This window comes from Bombyx mandarina, chromosome 12 (assembly GCF_030267445.1).
Source record: "Bombyx mandarina strain Sakado chromosome 12, ASM3026744v2".
Lineage (NCBI taxonomy): Eukaryota > Metazoa > Arthropoda > Insecta > Lepidoptera > Bombycidae > Bombyx > Bombyx mandarina.
The window spans coordinates 13,236,062-13,258,555 of NC_143219.1; the positions used below are offsets into that span (position 1 = coordinate 13,236,062).

The following is a 22,494-nucleotide window of genomic DNA, read 5'->3' on the forward strand; positions in this document are numbered from 1 at the left end:
AAGAATCGGGTCAAGGCAAAGAAGAGTCGCGAAAAATAAGCGCCAATGATAAAAACGCGCTCAAGTTATCGTTAGATACATTTGTGCATAATATTATTACTATCTCAAGCTAACTCTATGACGTCGCGTGACGAATTCGCAACCCGTATCTTTATTATTCCTATTTTTTTTTTGATCATGTCTGTTTTGATTACGAACAGAATTATAAAAATAATTCAAACTCTAAAATTAATATCAAATCTCGTATAAAAATAACAAAGGGTCAAAGGTTATTTGATTTAAGCGGCATTTCGACTAATACGCGGAATTTATTTTTGCAATTAAAGGTCAGTTTAATTTGGTATTAGCATCAACAATTCGATGTTTTTAATCGAACTTCAATTATGTTTATACCTATCGATATATTACCTTTATAAATTTTCATTTATATTCTTTAGAAATCATATAATATTGCATGGAAATATCTAACTTAACATGTATGGATAGCATACAACAAAATTATTCTTTACAACAAATATTACTGAAAAAAATAGTCAACCAACCTATTTTTTACTTTTTTAACTCTTGTAAGTCCTAAGCCTGATAGTTTCTGTATAAATAAAATTTAATTGTAATTGTAATCAACTATTTAATTTTACTGTCAGCAAAATAGTTGTGACTCCCGGATTGTACATCTATATCATCGATGTGGTAATATATCGATGTTTAAAGCGTTCAAATTGCTAAAGCTTTTTTTCCATGATATTCTTTCCAAAATTTAAACTTTAAATATCTCTCCTCGGAAGCTGCAAAAATGTCCCTTAAGCGAAATAGTCTTTCACTCCTCGATATTATGTACTTTTAACGCGCTATTTCGATATTTTTTAATAATTCCGATGCGTGGTACATCATCGTATTCATAATATGAACGGTACTGGGTCGTTTTCAATTTTGCGGCCAATGCCAAAGTAACAATTTCATGAATTTAAACTTGCTCTAATTTTAATTTTTTTTGTATTTAGGCGTGTTCAGAATAAAAAATGCTTCATCACAATGAAGTCAATCACTCACTTATTGATAATATTAAATAATATTCATTTATATTTTTCATTTTACGCATTTACGCCAGCATGGATGACAATTTAAATAGGAACTTTTTTAAAAAGCTTAGAAATCGTACTTCTGTTCTTTTTAATAATGTTCTAATATCTAGTTAGTTTTCCTTTATTATTGTTATTATTATATACTGATTAAATAAAATTGGCGAATTTCAACACGCGTTACTGGAAAAATGCAAACAAATTAGAATTTGAATTTCGAACCAGTGATGCGAATGAGATTTGGAGTAGTTTTTAATGTATAGCTCCTAATTTAACAGTGTTAACGAATATATAGTTATAGGACCACGTGCCTGTTGTCATCACAACAAATTTACTGTACTTATAATATAATTACGGTAACATTGAGGTTATGATAATTAAATCAAATAACTCGCTTTTGACCCCAAATTTGAAGACGACCCTACTATGATAATGTTTCGCGAAATAAGCAGCTGTATACTCATACAGTCAGTATGTAGATATATATACGAAGAAACGTCAGAAAGTTAATGTCGGTTTTCAACAATAAAAGATATTAAAAGGTCATGTCGGTCGGGTTGAATAATTCGCAATCTCCCGCACGCGTTACATACTGTATTTACGTCAATAATTGACAAAAATATCGGCAATTTATATTTCACGACAAAAATCACGTAATTCCATTGAATTATTATTGATATAATAATACGAGGCATGAACTAGTTTCAAGTGAGGTTTTTCTTTTTTTGACATTTTTAAATGAATTATTTGTTCAGTTGGAAAACAAAAAAAATCGTTTATACAATATGTTACTTTTATAAAGCTATTAAAAGACACAAATATAGTTCCGTCGTTGTCATTATGTACAAACAAGTAAATTGTAAATTGTATGAACTCATTATAGTTCTAATGAATTGTATAATGTAGTTGCAATCAATGATTTATTATTCAAAACACATAAGTTACGAGTGTCATACAGGCCAGAAATTTAAGGCTATTATTATATATATATATATCGTGTTATTCTAGTCTAGGTCAGTTGAAATCTGAGAGCTTAACATCTATCATGGAATTCAATAAATTAAAATAAAACATATCAACAACAAATCGAACTTCAAACACCTTGTTCAAGGGGCGTTCTTTTAGATCGAAAATTTCTTAAAACATTTGAATCGCGACGGAAAACTTGATAAAAACTTTCTAGTGTAAAAAAAAAAGAAGAAAAACGGGTGGCACGATAAAAATGTTTTGTCTTTGCTTATTCATATTATACATTGATAAAGGTATACTTACTACACATGGTCTATAGATTTGGAACAATCATTCCGATCCGTTATTAGATCTGGTGGACATCATAGATAATGCATCATACTTAATAAAATGTGGACAGTTCGGTTTAGTCTATACGGAAATTTTACTGTATTTAAGCAATAGTAAATCCTTTTTTTTTAATTGACAATGCATTGAAATAATATTAATACACAACTACTGAAAATACACAAACTGATTACAGGAAAGTTTCTAGAAATATCGTTTTGATTCTAAACTTTAATTGTTGCTTGAATTACGTCAATACTGATGACATATCGACCTCATATCTCAAGGTGAGTAGGCCGTGAGCTCGTTTGCCCATACTTAAAGATATAGATCAGAGAATATAACGCAAAAGGCCCATAGAACGTTAAAAACTAGTTCCATACTCACTCAATAGTTTACCCGAGGACATAAGACGTGTGAGCCTATATTTGCTAAATTTAAAAGTTTATTAAAAAAACACTTGTCAAATACGTTGTAACCATTTACGTAAATTAATTGTATTAATATAACCTAATTTAATAGTTTATAAGCTATTGTTTATATAAAGCGAGTTACCTGCAGTCAAACTGCGTAAGCAGAAGCAGTTTTGCGGGGCATGGTTTAAATGAAAGTGTAACTTTTCTGAATAAATATATTACATACATACAATACATACATACATAAATACATACATACATACAATGAATAGGTTTATTTTATCAAAAATTTGGAAAAACAAGTCGGTATGCGTTTCGTTAAGATAATACATACAGACAGTCAGAGTTCATCACAGTACATTTGATAGTGCGGCCTGTTGCAAACGAAACTGTATCACACTAGATAATTGCAAGATTCTTCTTGGAATTCGATCTTTATTTATGTTCATTATAAGTAATTTATTACATCAATTTTATCTTGGTAACGTTAAAGTCGTTATTCATTATATTGTTGTTTAGTCCAACTATATACCTATGTATATCACACATCAGTCGATATGTGTATCTGTGTTCCTTAAAAACTCCAAAACGGATAGACCGATCTTCAGATTTGCTTAACTTAAGCAATGGCGGATCCAGGGGGAGGGTCATGGGGGTCATGACCACCCCCTGAGCTGGGTCCAGGACTTAGGTGGACCACTAATTGAATATAATGATTTTATTTATATATTTTGTCACCATACAGATTTTATGTAACTACATACCTTAAATTTTTAATTAATTTAATATAATAACTTTGTATAATGGCAAACTACTGGGAACGAACGCATCTAAATTTGACTATGTGACCCCCTCCTGGCGCCAAAGCTGGACCCGCCCTTGAACTTAAGTTTGGTAGCGATGGGATTAAAGTCAAAGCAAATATCAGCCACAAAACCGCGCCGGATTTGGTTAATACTTTATACAAGTTCCCTTGATTGTATGCAAAAAGCAGCAATTTTATTTTAAACTAGCGGCCCGCTCCGGCTCCGCTCCGGCTCCGCTCGGGTGTTTAACAAAAATTTCGACGATATTTGACGTTGTTGTTAAAATAAAAGAACACTTATTGCGGCATAATTAAAATAGTTAGACATGTTAGTGTCGCGACACTTTTTGTAAATAATAATGTGTTCTACAAAGTCGTAGTACATTATTTTATTCTATCATCAATAGTTTTCGCAGGGCAGGCGACATAAAGAATATTTTAGGTTTTTTTTTTACACCTTGGGTTACATTATTGGAGTTTTAGAGAGGATCCCTAATTTTTTTCAAAACAGATTATATCCTGTGTCACTCGGAAATGGAGTAGCTTCCAAACAGTGAAAGAATATTTCTAATCGGTTCAGTAGTTTCGGAGCCTATTCAATATAAACAAACAAACAAATCTTTCCTCTTTAAAATATTAGTCGTTAAGAAGCCATACTCATGGTATTTACCTCAAATTATTGATAAACAATAAAAAAACATTTTAAAACTTCTCTTACATGTCGGTAAAAATTGCGAAAAAACATATTTACTTCACGATAGTAAAACAATATGAGAAGCTTCTGATAATGTTTTTGAATCCAAAGTGCAGGCAGCGGCTTGGCTCTGCTCCTGGCATTGCTGACTTCTATGAGCAACGGTAACCACTCACCATCAAGTGGGCCATGTGCTCGTCTGCCTACAAAGGCAATAATAATAAAAATATAGAAGTTGTCGTGGCCTAAAGGATAAAGACGTGCATTTCTGTTGAGCGATGCACCGGTGTTCGAATCCCAGGCGGGTACCAATTTTTTCAATGAAATACGTACTCAACAAATGTTCACGATTGACTTCCACGGTGAAGGAATAACATCGTGTAATAAAAATCAAACCCGCAAAATTATAATTTCCGTAATTACTGATGGTAGGACCTCTTGTGAGTCCGCGTGGGTAGGTATCACCACCCTGCCTATTTCTGCCGTGAAGCAGTAATGCGTTTCGGTTTGAAGGACGGGGCAGCCGTTGTAACTATACTGAGACCTGAGAACTGATATCTTAAGGTGGGTGGCGCGTTTACGCAAGTACGTAAGTGCAGACGAACGGTCGGGAAAAAGGTTTGGAGCGTTTTTTTGATGTTTCGGAATATGTACCTTGGTCTTAAATTAAGATGGCTTTTCCAATTACTTCTCCGTGTACATTGCAACGTAAATACCGATATATGAGTCGTCTATTATCAAAGGTGGCAATCTGTGCATTTGGACAAAAAAATGTTATTGATATGTCAATACAGATTGATTTGAATATAATCGTCTCCTTCAAAGAATACGGTTCAAAACCTGCATTAAATAAAGGTTAATAGTTAACCTGTAATTTATCTAAGATGTCGTTCCGAAGAGTTTTGTGACTGCCAATGGAATACAAAGTCAATAATTCGTTTTTCTGATTTACCAATACTATTCAAAAGTCAGATTGCCGGCTTTGATAATAGACGACTCATATGTATATAATAGATAGCTTTAACTTTTATTAATGTAGGTTTCAAATAGTACGTTCAATTTAATTATAATTATTCATATTGTTTACAGGTCGGTATCGAAGGCATCACGTATGCGGGTAACCACGGTCTGGAGATCCTGCATCCTGACGGCAGCAAGTTTGTCCATCCAATGCCGATGGAGCTGCAAGACAAGGTCGTTGACCTGCTCAAATCACTGCAGGAGCAGGTAATGAGATTTTTTTGTTTTTTTTTTCACTTCGTTTCATAACCGTTTCAAAATCCCGCCATATTCCATATTCCACCATTCCAATACTTTTGAAACAAATATTATCTATGTTAATTTTTTTGTCTTGACAGTAATAAAGGCGGTATGGTAGTTAGGTATAGATCGCGGGTTTTGTGCCCGAACATCTATAATATTTATGTTAAAAATTGTGTATTGGTTTAATGTTTCTTCAGGTTTAAACCTCTAATAATGATGGTTTATTAACTGCTTAGCATCTGTAATAGTGAAAAAAAGCAGTGGACGCTGCTTCTCGGGTTCTTTCAAATAGTCTTAGTAGATAACTACCATTTTACTAAGACTTTACCTCATTCCGTTTCATTTAATTTCATCACAATTGATTAAGGTCTCGAATAAATCAATTTCATCTCATTTCACAACGTTTTTGTTATGTATGTAAGATGTATTATAAAATTGGAGATTATTATAAATGTGACACTGGCAACAACGGCAACGCAAGAAGTCAATTGCCATAATTCAAGAAATAACAATAAACCCTTTTTTTATCGAGGACCAGGAAGGTCTCAGTTTAGTCACAACGGCTGCACCATCCTTCAAACCGAAACGCATTACTGCTTCACGGCAGAAATAGGCAGGGCGGTGGTACCTACCCGTGCGGAATCACAAGAGGTCCTACAACCAGTAAATGTTTTAAATAGACATTTCAATAAGTTTCCCATCTATTCTCTACTAAGGTATGCAAAGACGGAGCTTGGGTTGAGAACAAAGGAGCGTTGCTAACGTTCCACTACCGCGAGACTCCCGTGCCGAAGCGGGCCGCGCTGGCCGAGCAGGCCCGCAAGCTCATCACGGCCTCGGGCTTCACCCCGGCGCCGGCGCACTGCGCGCTGGAGGCACGGCCCCCGGTGCAATGGGACAAAGGTGAGTGCCACAACGGGAGCCACAATTAGATGCTCTGTTCAATACTTTGGGTCCCGAAGTTGATCAAAATCTCAGGCTGCCCTCTTGACCACGCATGCTGCGCGCTGGACGCCCGGCCGCCGGTGCATTGGGACAAAGGTAAATTATACAATTTTAATGCAATAGACCAAGCCTTAGTCAGTAATGCCTCTAACGTTCTGAGTATCGATCGACGATGATCACTTAAAAGCAATGTGAGCATGAGCCGTCAATGATAAAAAAATATTTGAGAATCTATGGTTTTTTTGTTGTCTAACAGGACGAGCTTCGATCTACATCTTGAGGACAGCATTCGGTTTGGACTGGAGCGAAAGGATCAGGATCATATACGCCGGTGACGACAACACCGACGAAGACGCTATGCTGGTCAGCATCTTATTCTTCAAATTAGTTATTTTATTTAATGGGATTGCGAATTCACGGCCCTCCATACGTAAAGCCATACTGAACATAATAGACATCAGAATGTGAAACCTACCATAATAGATGTTGTCTCAACTGCAAAGTGGCTATCCCACCCTTCAAATCGGAATTCATGACTACTTCATCGCAGGAATAGGTTGGTACCTAGTCATTCGGACTTCCAATATCCCCTACCACCAGTATTCATCAATTTCGCGGTCTCGAAGGCGAGTGAGATCCGCGCGAGGATATCCGGTGCCCAATACAGACCTCATATCTCATGTCAGTCAGACCTAATGTCTCTAGTCAGTCAGACCTCATGTCTCTAGTCAGTCAGAACTCATGTCTCTAGTCAGTCAGACGTTATGTCTCATGATGTATAGCGGCCGCACTCGCATTCTGATGTTGTGGTACCGTGAGCCCGTCCTCCCTAGTATAGCAGTTGTAATGTGGTTGCAACATCCCCATAGATAGACACAGCCCAATGAGTTTTTCGCCGGATCTTCTCAGTGGGTCGCCTTTCGGATCCGGTCGTAGATTCTGCGAAGCACAACAGCTCTTGCTAGGGCCAGTGTTAGCATCACTCTACTAGTTAAGGTTACGCTGAAATAGCCTCTCAAGGCTGTCAGCTCAAGGAAAAAAAAAGCCATATTATTAAATTTTTCAATAGGCCACTGGCTTTCACTCGCGCTCGCTTCCTCCAGAACATATTTCATGTTAGTTCTCATAAACTTACAGGCTTTAAAAGGTATGGCTGCCACCTTCCGCATCGTATCATCGAACATCATAAAAACGTCGGCAGAACGACGTTTGTCCTCCACCGACTCGGTACTGGCGATGCTGAAGTGGGTCGAACGCCACTTCTCGAGACGCAAGCCCAGAGCGAATTCACTAACGTACAAGAACGCCAGGAAGGCCAGGGACACAATACAGATGCATATGTCATATCAAATGCCTTCGAAGACATCGCCCAGACACTCTCCCCCACATACTCCGGACAAAGGCTCAAGCGGCTCGGAGTCGAGCTAAGAACCAAGCAACAATTCCAACTTATTCAATTAAAACGCCCCATGGTTTTTTTTACACTCAAATTTTACTGGTTGCAGGACGTCTGGTGAGTCCGCACGGGTAGGTACCACCGCCCTGCCTATTTCTGCCGTGAAGCAGTAATGCGTTTCGGTTTGAAGGGCGGGGCAGCCGGTGTGACTATACTGAGAACTTAGATGGCGCATTTACGTTGTAGATGTCTATGAGCTCCAGTAACCACATAACACCAGGTGGGCTGTGAGCTCGTCCACCCATCAAAGCAATTAACAAAAATTAGATCATTCGTCCCTTTCTAACACGTTCTGTTAGTCAATAAGTGACCAAGACAAAATCATGGCGTTTTATCTACGATGGGTTGTAGATTTTAGACCAAAATGACAGATTAAACTTTTCGTATATAATATTTTAATATAGAAAATATTAAAGTTTTATTAAAACACCAGACGAATTGATCGTTGAACGGTGTTACCAGAAAAAAAAATACTCAAGTTTTTTTTTTAATTATTTACTATAGTATGTGTACTAAAAGCCGTTCGTAAACATGTTATATCATTTTAATATATCTATTGGTTCATACAAAATCATTCCAGTATGTACTAAAAAATATATATTTAAAGATCTAACTGTAATCAAATTTAACGTAGTGAGTAATAATATATTGAAATAGTTCCTAATAAAAAGAGGACATATCAAAAATATTTTGACTGTTTCTTCCATTAAATTTCACGTAAGAATACATTCCTGACTGCTTTTATTGATGTAGACAATATTCGAAAAATGTAAAGTTTTTAATGTCGCCGTGTCATGATGTTGTAAAATGTATATTAATTAAACTGTGTTATTTATGTGATAGCGTAATGATGTATAACTTATAAGTATGCATTGCGATTTTTAAAATCTTCGATGTAATAGTCCATTCAAATCTAGCAATTCTGAAGTTAGATGCTTTTGCACAAGTTTTGACTGGCGTTCATATTGTCTCTGCGTGTTCCGGAGTCGAAATAATCTGTGGAACGCGGATATATTCAACATAAAAAAAAAGCGCGCAAGATAAGTCTGCGCGCGACTGGTGGCGTGCATAATGTTGCCAGCTTGACTAATATTTATTCCTTCATTTAGTGAAGTGATGTCTAATTTTATAAACCAAAATAATTGAAATTTATCAGCAAAATACAGTTGATGCACTAAGTTATTTCGATTAGGATATAATATAAAAAATGAAATTAAAAAGCAATAAGAAACTTGTAAGTCGTTTCTTTAATATCTTGTAGTATTTTTAAATTTGACAGGAATGCTCCTGCAGTAGGTCAATGCCTTCGATTCGGACATTTTCATCAGAAGCCACACTAGACTTGACACTTCTTAAAACTATAATCGTAATATAACGTAATCTTTAGGGTGCTTATTAAAGATGTTTTGCCATATTTAAAATCAATATCAGCTTGTAATACCAACGAAAGAAGAAAGTTTGTTTATTATAGGGATTTCACGATATAAAACAAATGTATTTTATGTCTTACAGAGCTCTTATCAAAATCATATAAATCAGCAATCTTTTCCTTCCTATTGGTTGTTTTTCCTGTGGTCACAATTTTTGAAGATGAAGCTGCTGCTACATTACTCTCTCGAGTGATTTGGGTAACGGGGTGTTAAGGGAAATGCTTAAAACAAAATAATGCATCACATTATTTTATTATGGAATGAAAAGAACTACAACTGAATAATTAACAAAGAAATCGAGAATAATGTGGAAATTTTAATGAAATGGTAACCCCAAAAATTACCTTATACGGTAACATAGGCCCGTTATTGTCTCGCTCGTCTTCACGAGCACGTTTAAGCTGCAAAACAATGTCCCTGCCAGCCCTTTTAATCACTTTCGGGATTTGCTAGCTGTTATTTACTTAGATATTTAATAAAAACACGGCGCACAAACTAATACTAATTAAACAACTACTATAGCAACTATAGCGACACACGATTAGTTCCGATTTTAACCGCGCTCAGACTTATCTTGCGCGCACTATGCACCTCAACAACAAAATGTAAAACATAGAGTAAATATATACCCATAGATAATACACTCTAATATTTGAGATATATACCAACCTACATCTAGTTCTAAAGCTTGCGTTTGAGCGTTATAAACAACTTAACTAGAATGGTAAAAGGAAAAGTTTTTTTTTTCCTACCTACGCTGATAGCCTTGAGAGGCTATTTCAGCTTCGCCCTAACGTTTGTAGGTGAGCTCACGGGGCTCAAACCGGAGAGTTGCTAACACTGACCCTAGCAAGAGCAGTGCTTCGTAGAATCTACCACCGGATCGGAAACGCGACCCACTGAGAAGATCCGGCAAGATAATCAGTGGGCTGTGTGTATGGGTCAGTTCGTTCGTCGAGCCCTTCGTCAGGTTCGACGAAGACGGTGACCGGAAGGAAAAGTACATTGTCAATTATCACTTTGTTTGACCGTCGTATTTTTTCAAATCAAGATTTATAATAAAATATTTTTAATTACGATTTTTTGGACTATAAAACTTCAACTTTTTTTGATAACAGGTCTGTTTTGAGCTACATTGCTAACAGTGGATAGTTGATACTATAAATATAATATTACGACTATTATAAGAATCGTACAATCATACTTACTAGTAATAAGTGAAAGTGTGTTTGTTTGTTTGTCTTTCTTTCATATTGAAACGAAGCAACGGATTGAAAAGTTCTTTATAAACTATTAATTTTAGGCCAGAGCCGTGACATAAGTTTTTTCCTAATTTATTACTAAAAAAGTCAAACGCACGGGAATTACGTTAACAATTTTACTTGACCACGCGAGCGAAGCCGCGGATTACAGCTAGTAGTATAATTAGTATAGGTATTAACGAATGTGAATAATTTGACCTACGTTTGTTATGAATATACGTGCAACTACATTAAAACGAAAATAATTTATAAAAAAACACGTGTGGCACTCGGGGACTGTCACGGTAAAGCTATTGCATAGCATTTTTATCAACTTATGCAATTATAATTTGACAATAATAATTTAATATTAAAACAATTATAAAATAAGATATATAAACTATATAATAAGATATATAACTATATTTATAAACATTAACAAAAGCAAAACATTAACTGTCCCCTTCACACTCATAAGATAGACCGCGCAAGAGAGAGACGGGCAAACTTTTCACGATGCGCATGCAGTGCCACGTCACGCGGCGCGTTTGTTCACAAACACTACACAAGCGCAACGTGTGAATGTGTTGAACGCGAGCTACACGGTAGGCGGAGTGGGGGGTGTTAGGTTTTATTTTCGTTACGGAATTTCTTGATTCGGTCGTCACGCTCAAAACCCGCGATAAAAGCTATGCAATAGCCTAAAAATGCTTCGATAATCATCATCTTTAGGAAACAATATATAACCTACCGTTATAGAAGATTAACATATTTGATTAAACATTTTAATATGAATGACTGTATTGTAATAAATGTGATTTCTAATTGTAAGTGTGTGCTAGTCCAAATCGGTGTATCTGTAAACGAAAGCACTGACCATTTCGAATTACATGCAACTTTGTATTTTTAGATGATATTGTATTTGTATGTTTTGTGGTAATTAAAACGTAGTAATGAAACAAAACACCGTTCTTTGATTCACTAAAATATATTATTATTATTATTATGTATTTACAAAAACGCTTTTTTTATTTATTTATTTTAAATGTATTCATAGGAATGTTTTGTTGTGCCTCAAATTTCAGGGTTTTTTTTTTAAATCATTACAAAAAAAACAGTCAACTCAAGAAGACCATTCTTAATACTTGTTACAAATACATAATATTATAAACTCGTTTGATAGCTGTATAATATAACAATAAAGTTAATTTACTTAATTTAATGAAAATTATTAACAATATAATATATAAATTCATATCACAATGAAACAGCTCGTATTTCTAAACATTACTGTGCGATACTACCAACCACGATAGTATGAAATAGAACAAGCATATTGGATACACTGCTAACGCCTTCTTCCCTTCGGGTTGACTGTCACCTAGGAATTTTGTTGCCGCTGCAAAAAAATAATCAAAAATAGTGACATAGTGGTGGCAAGTTTAGTTGTTAAACTGCATGTTTAAGTAGGTACCAAATTCCACCACACGATTTCATTTACCTACACGATGTTAGTGATTATCTGTAAACGTGTTTTTTTGAAGTGAAACTTCTAATGCGACTTTCAACTAGATTGCGTTAAGCGTTTAACGCTACCATACTAGAATGAGACAGAGCGAGAGTGAATGCATCGCACTCGAACGCATGCGCGTAGTATACCTGTCACAGACCAGCGTGAGCGTTAGCAACCGGTAGCATCCAATATTTTAATAAAGTATTTTAAAAGATGTGTATTTATATTTCTCTCTATAATTTAAAATATATAACATAAATTTTGAAGATCTCGCATCTCTTATACACAGCGTTTCCTATTACAAGTGCAATCAGATTTAAGAATGAAAAATGAAGAGAACCACAATACTACACATCGAAAAAGAAGTTTCACTTCATTCACGTGCACCAAGTTGCAAGCGTGCCGTTTTTTTTTTTCAACTCGCGATACTGAATGATTTGGAAGATTTTAGCTCCAGCATAATTGCTCAATACAATAATGTTCTCCTTTACACGTAGTCGACTTCCTATAGTATAAGATGATCAAGCGATGCCAGTGTACAGATGTTCGAATCCCGCAGAGAGAGGCAACAAATTTATCCATTGAAACACGTACTTAAATGTTTTTTTTATTGCTTAGATGGGTGGACGAGCTCACAGCCCACCTGGTTTTAAGTGGTTACCGGAGCCCATACACACCTATAACGTAAACGCCGCCCCCACCTTGAGATAAAAGTTCTAAGGTCTCAGTATAGTAACAACGGCTGCCCCGCCCTTCAAACCGAAACACATTACTGCTTCACAGCAGAAATAGGCAGGGTGGTGGTACCCACCCGCGCGGACTCACAAGAGGTCCTACCACCAGTAATTACGCAAATTTTAAGTTTGCGGGTTTAATTTTTATTAAACGATGTTATTCTTACACCGCGGAAGTCAATCGTTTACATTTGCGGAGTACGTATTTCATTAGAAAAATTGGTACCCGCCTGCGGGATCGCTACACCGGTGCATCGTTGGACTTCGAATTACTGCAGTAAAGCAGTAATGCATTATTTGAACAGTGGCACGACAGTTGTCACATCTTAATGTTGGCTGCGACATTCATGTGGTGGTGTCCATAGGCATAGGCATAAAGCATTCTTTACCAGTCAACCAAAAGTAGTGCAGACTAAATAGTGGTAGGTGCAATGAAATTTCTATTAAATTACAAATACACAAAAATATATATTATACATACCACACATAAGCGTAAATATATATACATATATACACAAATACATTTACACACACACATATAATACAGAATTCATAAGAATATCTATATATTAATACGTGAAGGAAATTTTTTGTATCCCTTTTTACGAAAATTGCGCGGACGGAGGAGTATGAAATTTTCCACACTTAAAGAGAATATAAAGAAGGAGTGCAGAATGTTTTTTTTTTTTTAATTATGCATAAGAAATACATTAAATTAATAAAAAAATCATTACACACACTATCATGTATTTTACACACACGCATGCATACTATTTGTTTATTGTCAAACTTTTCTTATCGCTTATAGTCTGTGGTCAAATTGAGAATAGATTAAATATTGGACTTTTTGGCGGGAACGCGAGGAGTGAAGTTGTGTGATTTGTTTTATTTTGTCTATTTAGTGTTTCTTTGGGTTTAAATGTGTAATAATGGTGGTTTATTAACTGTTTAATATCTGTGAAAGTGCACAAATGTGGGAAAATGAAACAAAGCTGCTGGACGTAACTTCTCGGGTTCCTCCAAAAAGTCCACTGAAAAAATCTCAGTAAATGACCACCATTTTACTGCGATTATATTTCATCCCATATCATCTCATTTCATTAAATTTCATCCCAGTTGATTAATGTCTCAAATTAATCATCTTCATTTCATTTCACTCCATATTATAATTTTTCATAAAATTAAGAAAATAAAGTAAAATAAGACATGACTTAAAGGTCTTAGTTACCAGGTCATAAAATCTCTTAAAAAAAAAAAAGATTAAATATTTGGCGAAATCTGTGATTATAGAAGTATAATAGTCTCTGACAATAGAATCATAATAGTGTACAAACTTATAATTTCAATTAATTATAGTCGAATATCGACTACCGGGGTACCACTAGTATTAATAAATTCACATAACAAATAACTAAATTCATGACGATTCCGCTAACTTTTCCAAACAATATTTAGTGGGTTTTATTCACTAAACAAACGTAATAACATTTTCGAACTTACCGAAAGTAGCCCAAATGAATCCTATCATGGATATGACTAGCCTCAGGAAGAATAGGAAGGTGTTCTGCGTACTGAACAGTATGATGCGGCAGATGATGAGCGCGAGGGCCACCGGGAACAAACAGTAGCCGAGAACGCACACCGATTGGAAGAATGAACTGAAAATACAATTATTATTTACAACTAGCTGACCCGGCAGCCTTCGTAGTGCCTCAATCGATAAATAAAAGACCTAAACTTTTCTATAAAATAAACTTAAAACAAACAAAAGGAATCCGGCTGACGGGGGATACATCAAAGGGAAAACAAAATTGTTATTTTTATTTAATTCCGAGCATTTTCATATTTATTCACCTTTTAAACCTTCTCTGGACTTCCACAAATAATTCAAAACCAAAATTAGCCAAATCGGTCCAGCCGTTCTCGAGTTTTAGCGAGACTAACGAACAACAATTCATTTTTATATATACTTAGTTTGACCATAAATACTGTTACAATTAAAAATAAACAAAATATTACATTTGAATTTGGAATCTGTCATTTTTATATGATTGCTCATTGAGTTTTCTCATTTTGGCGCCAATACATTGTACAATATTTTGCGATATTAAAATGGAGTGCGGTGATAAAGAGAACCGAATCGCTGTGATTGCATTACACAATTGAAACGCAGTGTACAAATTCATGACAACTTTACATAATTCTATACATTTTTTTGTTGTTGAAGCGTTAACAGATGAAGATAAGTATATTATAATATAAATCATTTTCGCAGAAGACGTCCCGTCCGAGCGTAGATAGTAGGTAGGGATGCCCTTTGGGCTACTAGAGATTAGGTAGGTTAAAAAAACTAAGACGTAGTTGTATAGTAAACAGTTTTATTTTTACCCCATAATTATCACAAAAGTAATTCCCGTGGGTTACCTTAGAAATCGTATTTGTAAATATCGCGACAAACTAAACAGTGGCTTGTCGCATGTCGACAAACTAAACAGTGGCTTGTCGTGTCGCGACACGATGTTTGAGAGCCGCTGGTTTAGATCAGAAAACTAGCTCATGACCAAAATTACAGTTGTGGTCAACAGTTATTAAAGCCCACAGACATCAAAACGTCACTCACATGAGACGTGAACCAAAACTTAATTTAAAATTGCTAGGGAAACCTAAATTAAGCTCAAATTGGATCAATAATCATGATTTATGTTTAGCAAGCAACTGTATTTTTAAACAGTAATGTCAGATTCTCAAATGTCAGCACTATAATAATATAAACCTACAATATGTAACTAGTCAGTAGGAGTGGGTGATATAAATCGTATATAACTAGTCAGGTCATAAGTATTGTCACACAGTAATAACTTTTCTTTTAGAATGCTGGCCACAAAAAAGTTTATTGAATTCGAATTTCGAATTGTTCATGAAAATAAAAATGTGTATACTTTTAGAATTTTACTCATTTTTAAATATGGAGTGGACGCTTAAAGAAGACCGTGTTGCAGTTATTGCGTTGCATCGTTGCGGTTACGCGCCAATTCAAATTTTTAACATACTGAAAAATTTGAATATAACCAAAAGATTCGTTTATCGTACCATCAAATGATACAATGAAGACTCTAGTGTAGATGACAGGTCAAGAAGTGGTCGCCCTCGGTCTGTTAGGACTCCAGCAGTGATAAAAGCTGTGAAGGCGCGAATTCAAAGAAATCCCAAACGTAAGCAGAAACTGTTGGCCCTTCAGATGGGGTTAAGCAGAACCGCGGTGAAAAGGGTGTTAAATGAAGACTTAGGGCTTCGGGCATATCGAAGAAAAACAGGACATCGTTTGAATGCTCGTCTAATAGACCTGAGACTGAAGAGATGCCGCGCTTTGTTGAAACGGTACGCGGGAAAAAAATATCGGGAAATTCTTTTTTCGGATGAAAAATTTTTTACCGTAGAAGAGAGCTACAACAAACAAAATGATAAGGTGTACGCACACAGTAGTGAAGAAGCGAGCAACCGTATTCCGCGTGTCCAACGAGGTCATTTTCCATCCTCGCTCATGGTATGGTTGGGAGTTTCTTATTGGGGCTTAACAGAGGTACATTTTTGTGAGAAAGGTGTAAAAACGAATGCAGTTGTGTGTCAAAATACAGTCCTGATGAACCTTGTGGAACCTGTTTCTCATACCATGTTCAATAACAGGCACTGGGTATTCCAACAAGATTCGGCGCCAGCTCATAGAGCGAAGAGCACACAAGACTGGCTGGCGGCGCGTGAAATCGACTTCATCCGGCCCTCCTCCAGTCCAGATTTGAATCTGTTAGATTACAAGATATGGCAACACTTGGAGGAAAAGGCGTGCTCAAAGGCTCATCCCAATTTGGAGTCACTCATGACATCCTTGATTAAGGCAGCCGCCGATATTGACATGGACCTCATTCGTGCTGCGATAGACGACTGGCCGCGCAGATTGAAGGCCTGTATTCAAAATCACGGAGGTCATTTTGAATAAACTTTAGTGTCATAAGAATCTATGTTTTGTTAAGTTCATTTTGGTATATGAATGGTTACATATTGAATAAATTTGTTTCAATTATTTTACATTAAACATATGACAGAATTTATGACCTGACTAGGTATATATTAATACGTGAAGGAAAAACTTTGTATCCCTTTTTACGAAAATTGCGCGGAAGGAGGAGTATGAAATTTCCCACACTTATAGTGAGTATAGAGACGGAGTGCACAATGTTAATATTTTTTTAATTATGCCTATAAATACATTAAATCAATAAAAAAAATATTACACATACTACCATATATTTGACGCACACACGCATGCATACTATTTATTTGTTGTCAAACTTTTGTTCTTGACGTCTGTGGTCAAATTGAGAATAGATTAAATATTGTTTGTCTTTATTAATATTTTTCTATAGTGTAGTCTTGGTGAAATTTGTGATTATAGAAGTATAATAGTCTTTAAAAATACAATCATAATAGTGTACAAATTTACTATTTCAATTAATTATAGTCGAATTTCGACTACTGCGGGACCTCTAGTACGTATAATACTAAATCAAATCATTTTCTATTCTATTTCTATTCAATTCTATTGATATAACTAGATCACCGGTTCCCAAACTTATTTTGTCTACTGACCACTTTGAGAATAAATTATTTTTTAACGCTCCCATTTTTCCACCTACTTAAGAACCACTATAGCGAGATCTCAGTCGGTGTCTAAGAGTCCTCTTAGATGAAATTACAAATCGTCTCCCCGGCCTCTACAGAACGCCTCCATTTCTCTCTCTCTTACCGCCCCCCTTGGGTCCTCCAGCACCCACAAGGGGGCGTTATCGCCCACTTTGGGAAAGGCTGAACTAGATCAATAAATAATGAATGTTAAAATACTCACATGTTTCCACCCAGCAGTTTAGAGTTGATAGTTACAACTGCAGCCCCTATCCAAACTATCACAAATACTTCAGCAAACTCGGGTCCTCCGTCGTTGGAGTTGTCAGCTCTTTCTGCAGAGCCCTGGAGGATAGTGGCCATAAGAGTGCAAAGGAGTAGCGGCCCCCACAGATCCCCTAGAAATTATAAGTACATATCGAGGCTTGAAAGGCAAACGTGACTAAGCGACAATGCGTGAACTTTACAGTAGACTAATTTAAAGTTGAAATACCTGAAAAAAATTATATTTTAACGAATGTAGGCTTTAGGATTGAAATGATTTTAATAGACCTAGAAATATATATTTTTTGCGCATCGAATATGGTTATTGCCTATCATTTATGTATAAAGCAGTTATTGTCGCTTAGTCACGTTTGCCTTTCAAGCGTCGATATACATATATGTTTAATAATTTTATTAAAATAATTACGGTTGAATATAATTTGATAACGTCAGTTGTACGTGCATTATAAATCCACTGTTATAGCTGAAGATCGGTGAAAGACTTCTCGTTAAAAAATCACGAATCGATTAGATAAAGTAAATAAAAAACGAAACAGAACACGAATATTAAGAAAAGTATTAAGACACACATAATTTTCTAAAAAAAACCCACAATCACTCCAAATTATATGTCTGTGAAAAGAAACAAAAAGAGTGTCTGAATCGCTATCATGACATTGAGGAATAAAATAAGCATCCATTTAGTTAGTACACACGATTTATCAATATGACAGTTAACCATATCTCATATCTACATGTTTTAAAAAAAACTTAAAAGGTTTTTAATGTCTTATAATACTAACCTTATCAAAAACACATCAACACTACATTTTTTTTATATTATTACTAGCGACCCGCCCTCGCTTCGCTTCGGAAACTGTAATTTATTATGGATTCCTCCACTATTTAATAGATGTTATTATACATATAAACCTTCCTCTTCAATCACTCTATCTATTAAAAAAAACCGCATCAAAATCCGTCGCGTAGTTTTAAAGATTTAAGCACACATAGGGATATAGGGACAGAGAAAGCGACTTTGTTGTATACTATGCAGTGATATTGAAGTAGGTAAAACTTACATTCTTTTAAAAGACTGGTCTTTTCTCTCGGAATAAGGACATGGTAGAATTTGTTTCCGACTGCTCTGAGGTCTCGCATCTGTTAACAAAGGGACTACATTATTTTACAGATTAATACATAACGAGATAAGTCCGAAGGCGCAGAGTGGACAGACTTTTTTAGCGAACTAGAGGACCTACAGTGTGCTTAGTGCGAGTTTTTTAACATTCTCGATAGCGTAAAAGTTACCTCATATTTGTATGGAATGGGATCGTTTGCCTACGTTTGCCGTTAGGGGCGCTGTTCTAACTGCATACAAAATAGAGTTAACTTTGACGCTATCGAAAACGCTAAAAAACTCGCACTAAGCACACTGAATACGGGCAACGCAGGCCAAGCCTTTGGCGCAAAACTTTGAAGTCAACTAGATTGATTTGTTCTGATGAACTGTAGCTAAGTTACAAGTGAACACATTCTGCTTTGTGCTTTTTTTACCTATCCACCAGTAGGCTCGAGGAGCTTTTTTGGCTTCACCCTAACTGGTGTGGGAACTCAAAGGACCCTGACTGAAATTATTTACTAATATTGTTCTTGGGAAGAGCAATATTCCGCTGAATCTACCACCGGTTCGTAATCGCAACACCCTGACAGGATCCGAGACGAGGCCACAGATGATAAACTAGATGTTTTTTTGTCTATTATCCTCTGTGCAGTTTTCGTTAGGAGTTCGACTCCCTGCTTCGATTGCGTACAGCTAGCGACCGGTATCATACTCTTATGAAACCCGATTTGTTTCGTTATCCCACACACACACACACACAGACACAAACACACGCACGCACACACGCGCACACGCACACACACACGCGCACACACACACATACATGGGTGGACCAACTCAAAGAGGTGACTGGAGGCCAGATACAGGGAGCGGTACATATGGCGCAGAACCGGACCGAGTGGAGAAGATTGACATACAGTCACGATCCTCAGCATTGAGGGAACGACCAGAAAGAAGAAATATCTAATTTAACGCGTATGGATAGCATACAACAAAATGATTCTTTACAACAAATATTACTGAAAAAAATAGTCAACCAACCTATTTTTTACTTTGTTAACTATGGTAAGTCCTAAGTCCTGATATTTTCTGTATAAATAGATTTTAATTGTAATTGTAATCAAACTATTTAATTCTACTGTCAGCAAAATAGTTCTGACTTCCGAATCTACGAGTATATAATCGGTATAATTGTACTGATTCACAGATTTGTTAAATAAAATGTTGGAACAATTTAGGAGATCAGGAATTGATAAACCAGTTCACTAACATAATATGATTTTTCCAACTCCAATGTGTTGTGCCAGAATACTTACTATACCTGAGATACAGCAGACAAAGAGAGGGGAATACATGAACTAAGCCCTGTCACCTAATAACCATTTTGATTTCTTAGAATAAAAACTTAGCAGAAATTTACAAGCAACACAGTAGTAGTTCAGAGTTCAAAACCAAAATCAATCATTTTGAAATTCTCTACAGTTAGTAAGCTTACAAAAGTCTCTTTGATCGGTTCATCCAATGTGTTAAACTCCATGTTGTCTCCACTGGATGGCCCTCGGCCAGGTATATTCATTTCCCCCTCAATTACTCCCACATCTCCCGCTGGATACATCTGGAATGAAATATTATTGGTTAATATAATTACACAAGGGCATGACTCATTTTGTAGCATTAGAATAATGATATATCTTTAATTTCTTTCAAAATGGGAAGCAATTTTATTTTTCAAGTTTATTATCATTACTGGATTTAGTTTTCTACATTACTACTAGGAAATATTTGGACTGACACTTCATTTAAGCAGTGTAGGTTAGGGGCCATCCATAAAGTACGTCACATGTTAATGGGGAGGGAAGGTATCACCGAAGTGTGACATCGTGTGACAAGGGGCATGGTGGGGTCAATACTTTTGTGACGTCACATGTTAAAATTTAAAATACTAAAACGCAAAGTTTGTATGTGAATTAAAAATTTTAAAAATTTACAAACTTGATCTATATTTATTAATAATTTAGCATTCTCGCTATGCGATAATCTCTCATGCAACGTCATTTAACTTCTAGAACGGCATTGTAATGCTTTTTTTTAAGTTTTTTATCTTTAATTAATATAATTAATCGTTTATTATTTTCTAACTAGTCGTTTGTTTTTTCGGTTTTATGAAATGTTGGACTTTATGTTGATTTTATTAGATTATTATTTAATAAAAATAAGTAAAAAATTAAAATAGCTGTTTTCTCTCGATTATTTTTAAATACATACATAAATTTAAAAAATGTGTGACGTCACATCAGGAGGGGGGGTTATAAAAATGTGACAACCTGTGACAAGGAGGGGGGAGGGGTTCAAAAGTCCTAAAATTCGTGTGACGTACTTTATGGATGGCCCCTTAGGTAAACATCACCTATCTTGAGCTTCTGACCTGACCTGACCTGAACTTCAACTCAGTTTTTTTTCAACTACCATTCCTATTACCCACATGGTATTTCATATTGCTCTCTGTCTACTACAGAATTAACCCTCAGACACAGCCCACTGAGTTTCTCGCCGGATCTTCTCAGTGGGTCGCGTTTCCGATCTGGTGGTAGATTCTGCGAAGCACGGTTCTTGCTAGGTTTCGTGTTAGCAACGTTATCAGGTTTGAGCCCCGTGAGCTCACCTACTAGTTAAGGCGACGCTGATATAGCCTCTCAAGGCTAACAGCTTAGGTAGGAAAAAAAAACAGAATTAAAATTGTTCTAATGACTTTCTTTTTGAACAGATTAATCTTTTTTTATTGTTTCAAGTTTGGGATAGCTTTTGAGACTAAAGATGAATTCACCCGATTTTTTTTTCTTTTCTGTTGACTTTATATTGGAATACTAGCACACAGTGTCTAAGCTCAAGTTATTTTCCATATTACTAATTTGGCATTACATTTTACAAATATTTGTTTCTTGGAAGACTTACAGTCTCTCCTATCCCATATGGCACAGCTTATTAGCTTAAAATTTATTGGCAATCAATAAAAATTATTAAATGATCAATGACTTATGTATTGATAAACTTTAAAACAACAATTTGTCTCAATCATCATAATGTAATACGAAATTTTATATAAAAAAATTATCTCTGAAAATTCAATAAGAGAATATTAAGTGATTCCTTAACTGTGTTCCGTTTATTTGTATACTATTTGTATAATAACTGTATAAAAAAATATAATATTGCTAAAACCAATGAATTTGAGAAATACATTGCCTTCGTGTAATATTTTTGAATTTTAAATGGCATATAAATATTTTATGTATGCTTTTACTACAAAAAAATATTATAAAAAATCTTCAATAAACAAATAGAAGATGTACTGTGATGTGATCCCTTAAAAATATTTAAAAGCAAGAGCAACTTACGTCGTATTTCGAGTCAAACGTATTCATTTCAATATTATTTATTTACGAATTGAATAAAATGTGAGTCTTATAGTTTTACTTTATTTCCCCAACACATCACAAAACATTCTTTACTTCCAATAATTCGTCTTTAGATTAGACTTTTTTTTATAACTGACAAGTG

The 22,494-nt window shown here is 35.5% G+C and overlaps 2 protein-coding genes across 3 annotated transcripts in view; one reads left to right on the plus strand and one right to left on the minus strand.

Moving 5' to 3' along the window:
- The window catches only part of Tps1 (Trehalose-6-phosphate synthase 1), a 35,390-nt gene extending 23,801 nt beyond the window's left edge, over positions 1–11,589 (plus strand). Inside the window, exons 9-13 of one of the 2 annotated variants that reach the window (XM_089732041.1) lie at positions 5,380–5,517; positions 6,270–6,456; positions 6,532–6,594; positions 6,755–6,861; positions 7,636–11,589. In XM_089732041.1, the coding sequence (XP_089588167.1) occupies positions 5,380–5,517; positions 6,270–6,456; positions 6,532–6,594; positions 6,755–6,861; positions 7,636–7,926 (786 nt within the window). In that variant the 3' untranslated portion in view covers positions 7,927–11,589. The remainder of the gene's footprint in view (positions 1–5,379; positions 5,518–6,269; positions 6,457–6,531; positions 6,595–6,754; positions 6,862–7,635) is intronic. The other variant, XM_028184448.2, reaches the window with a different exon arrangement.
- An 8-nt stretch (positions 11,590–11,597) lies between these two features.
- On the minus strand, positions 11,598–22,485 carry Yipf6 (protein). Its single transcript, XM_089732051.1, has 6 exons — positions 22,332–22,485; positions 20,432–20,551; positions 18,896–18,974; positions 17,773–17,947; positions 14,373–14,530; positions 11,598–12,024 (listed from the first exon to the last, which is right to left on the minus strand). The coding sequence occupies exons 1-6, from the start codon at positions 22,356–22,358 to the stop codon at positions 11,906–11,908; spliced, it is 678 nt and encodes a 225-aa protein (XP_089588177.1). The 5' UTR covers positions 22,359–22,485; the 3' UTR covers positions 11,598–11,905.
- Between the last annotated feature and the right edge of the window lie 9 nt (positions 22,486–22,494).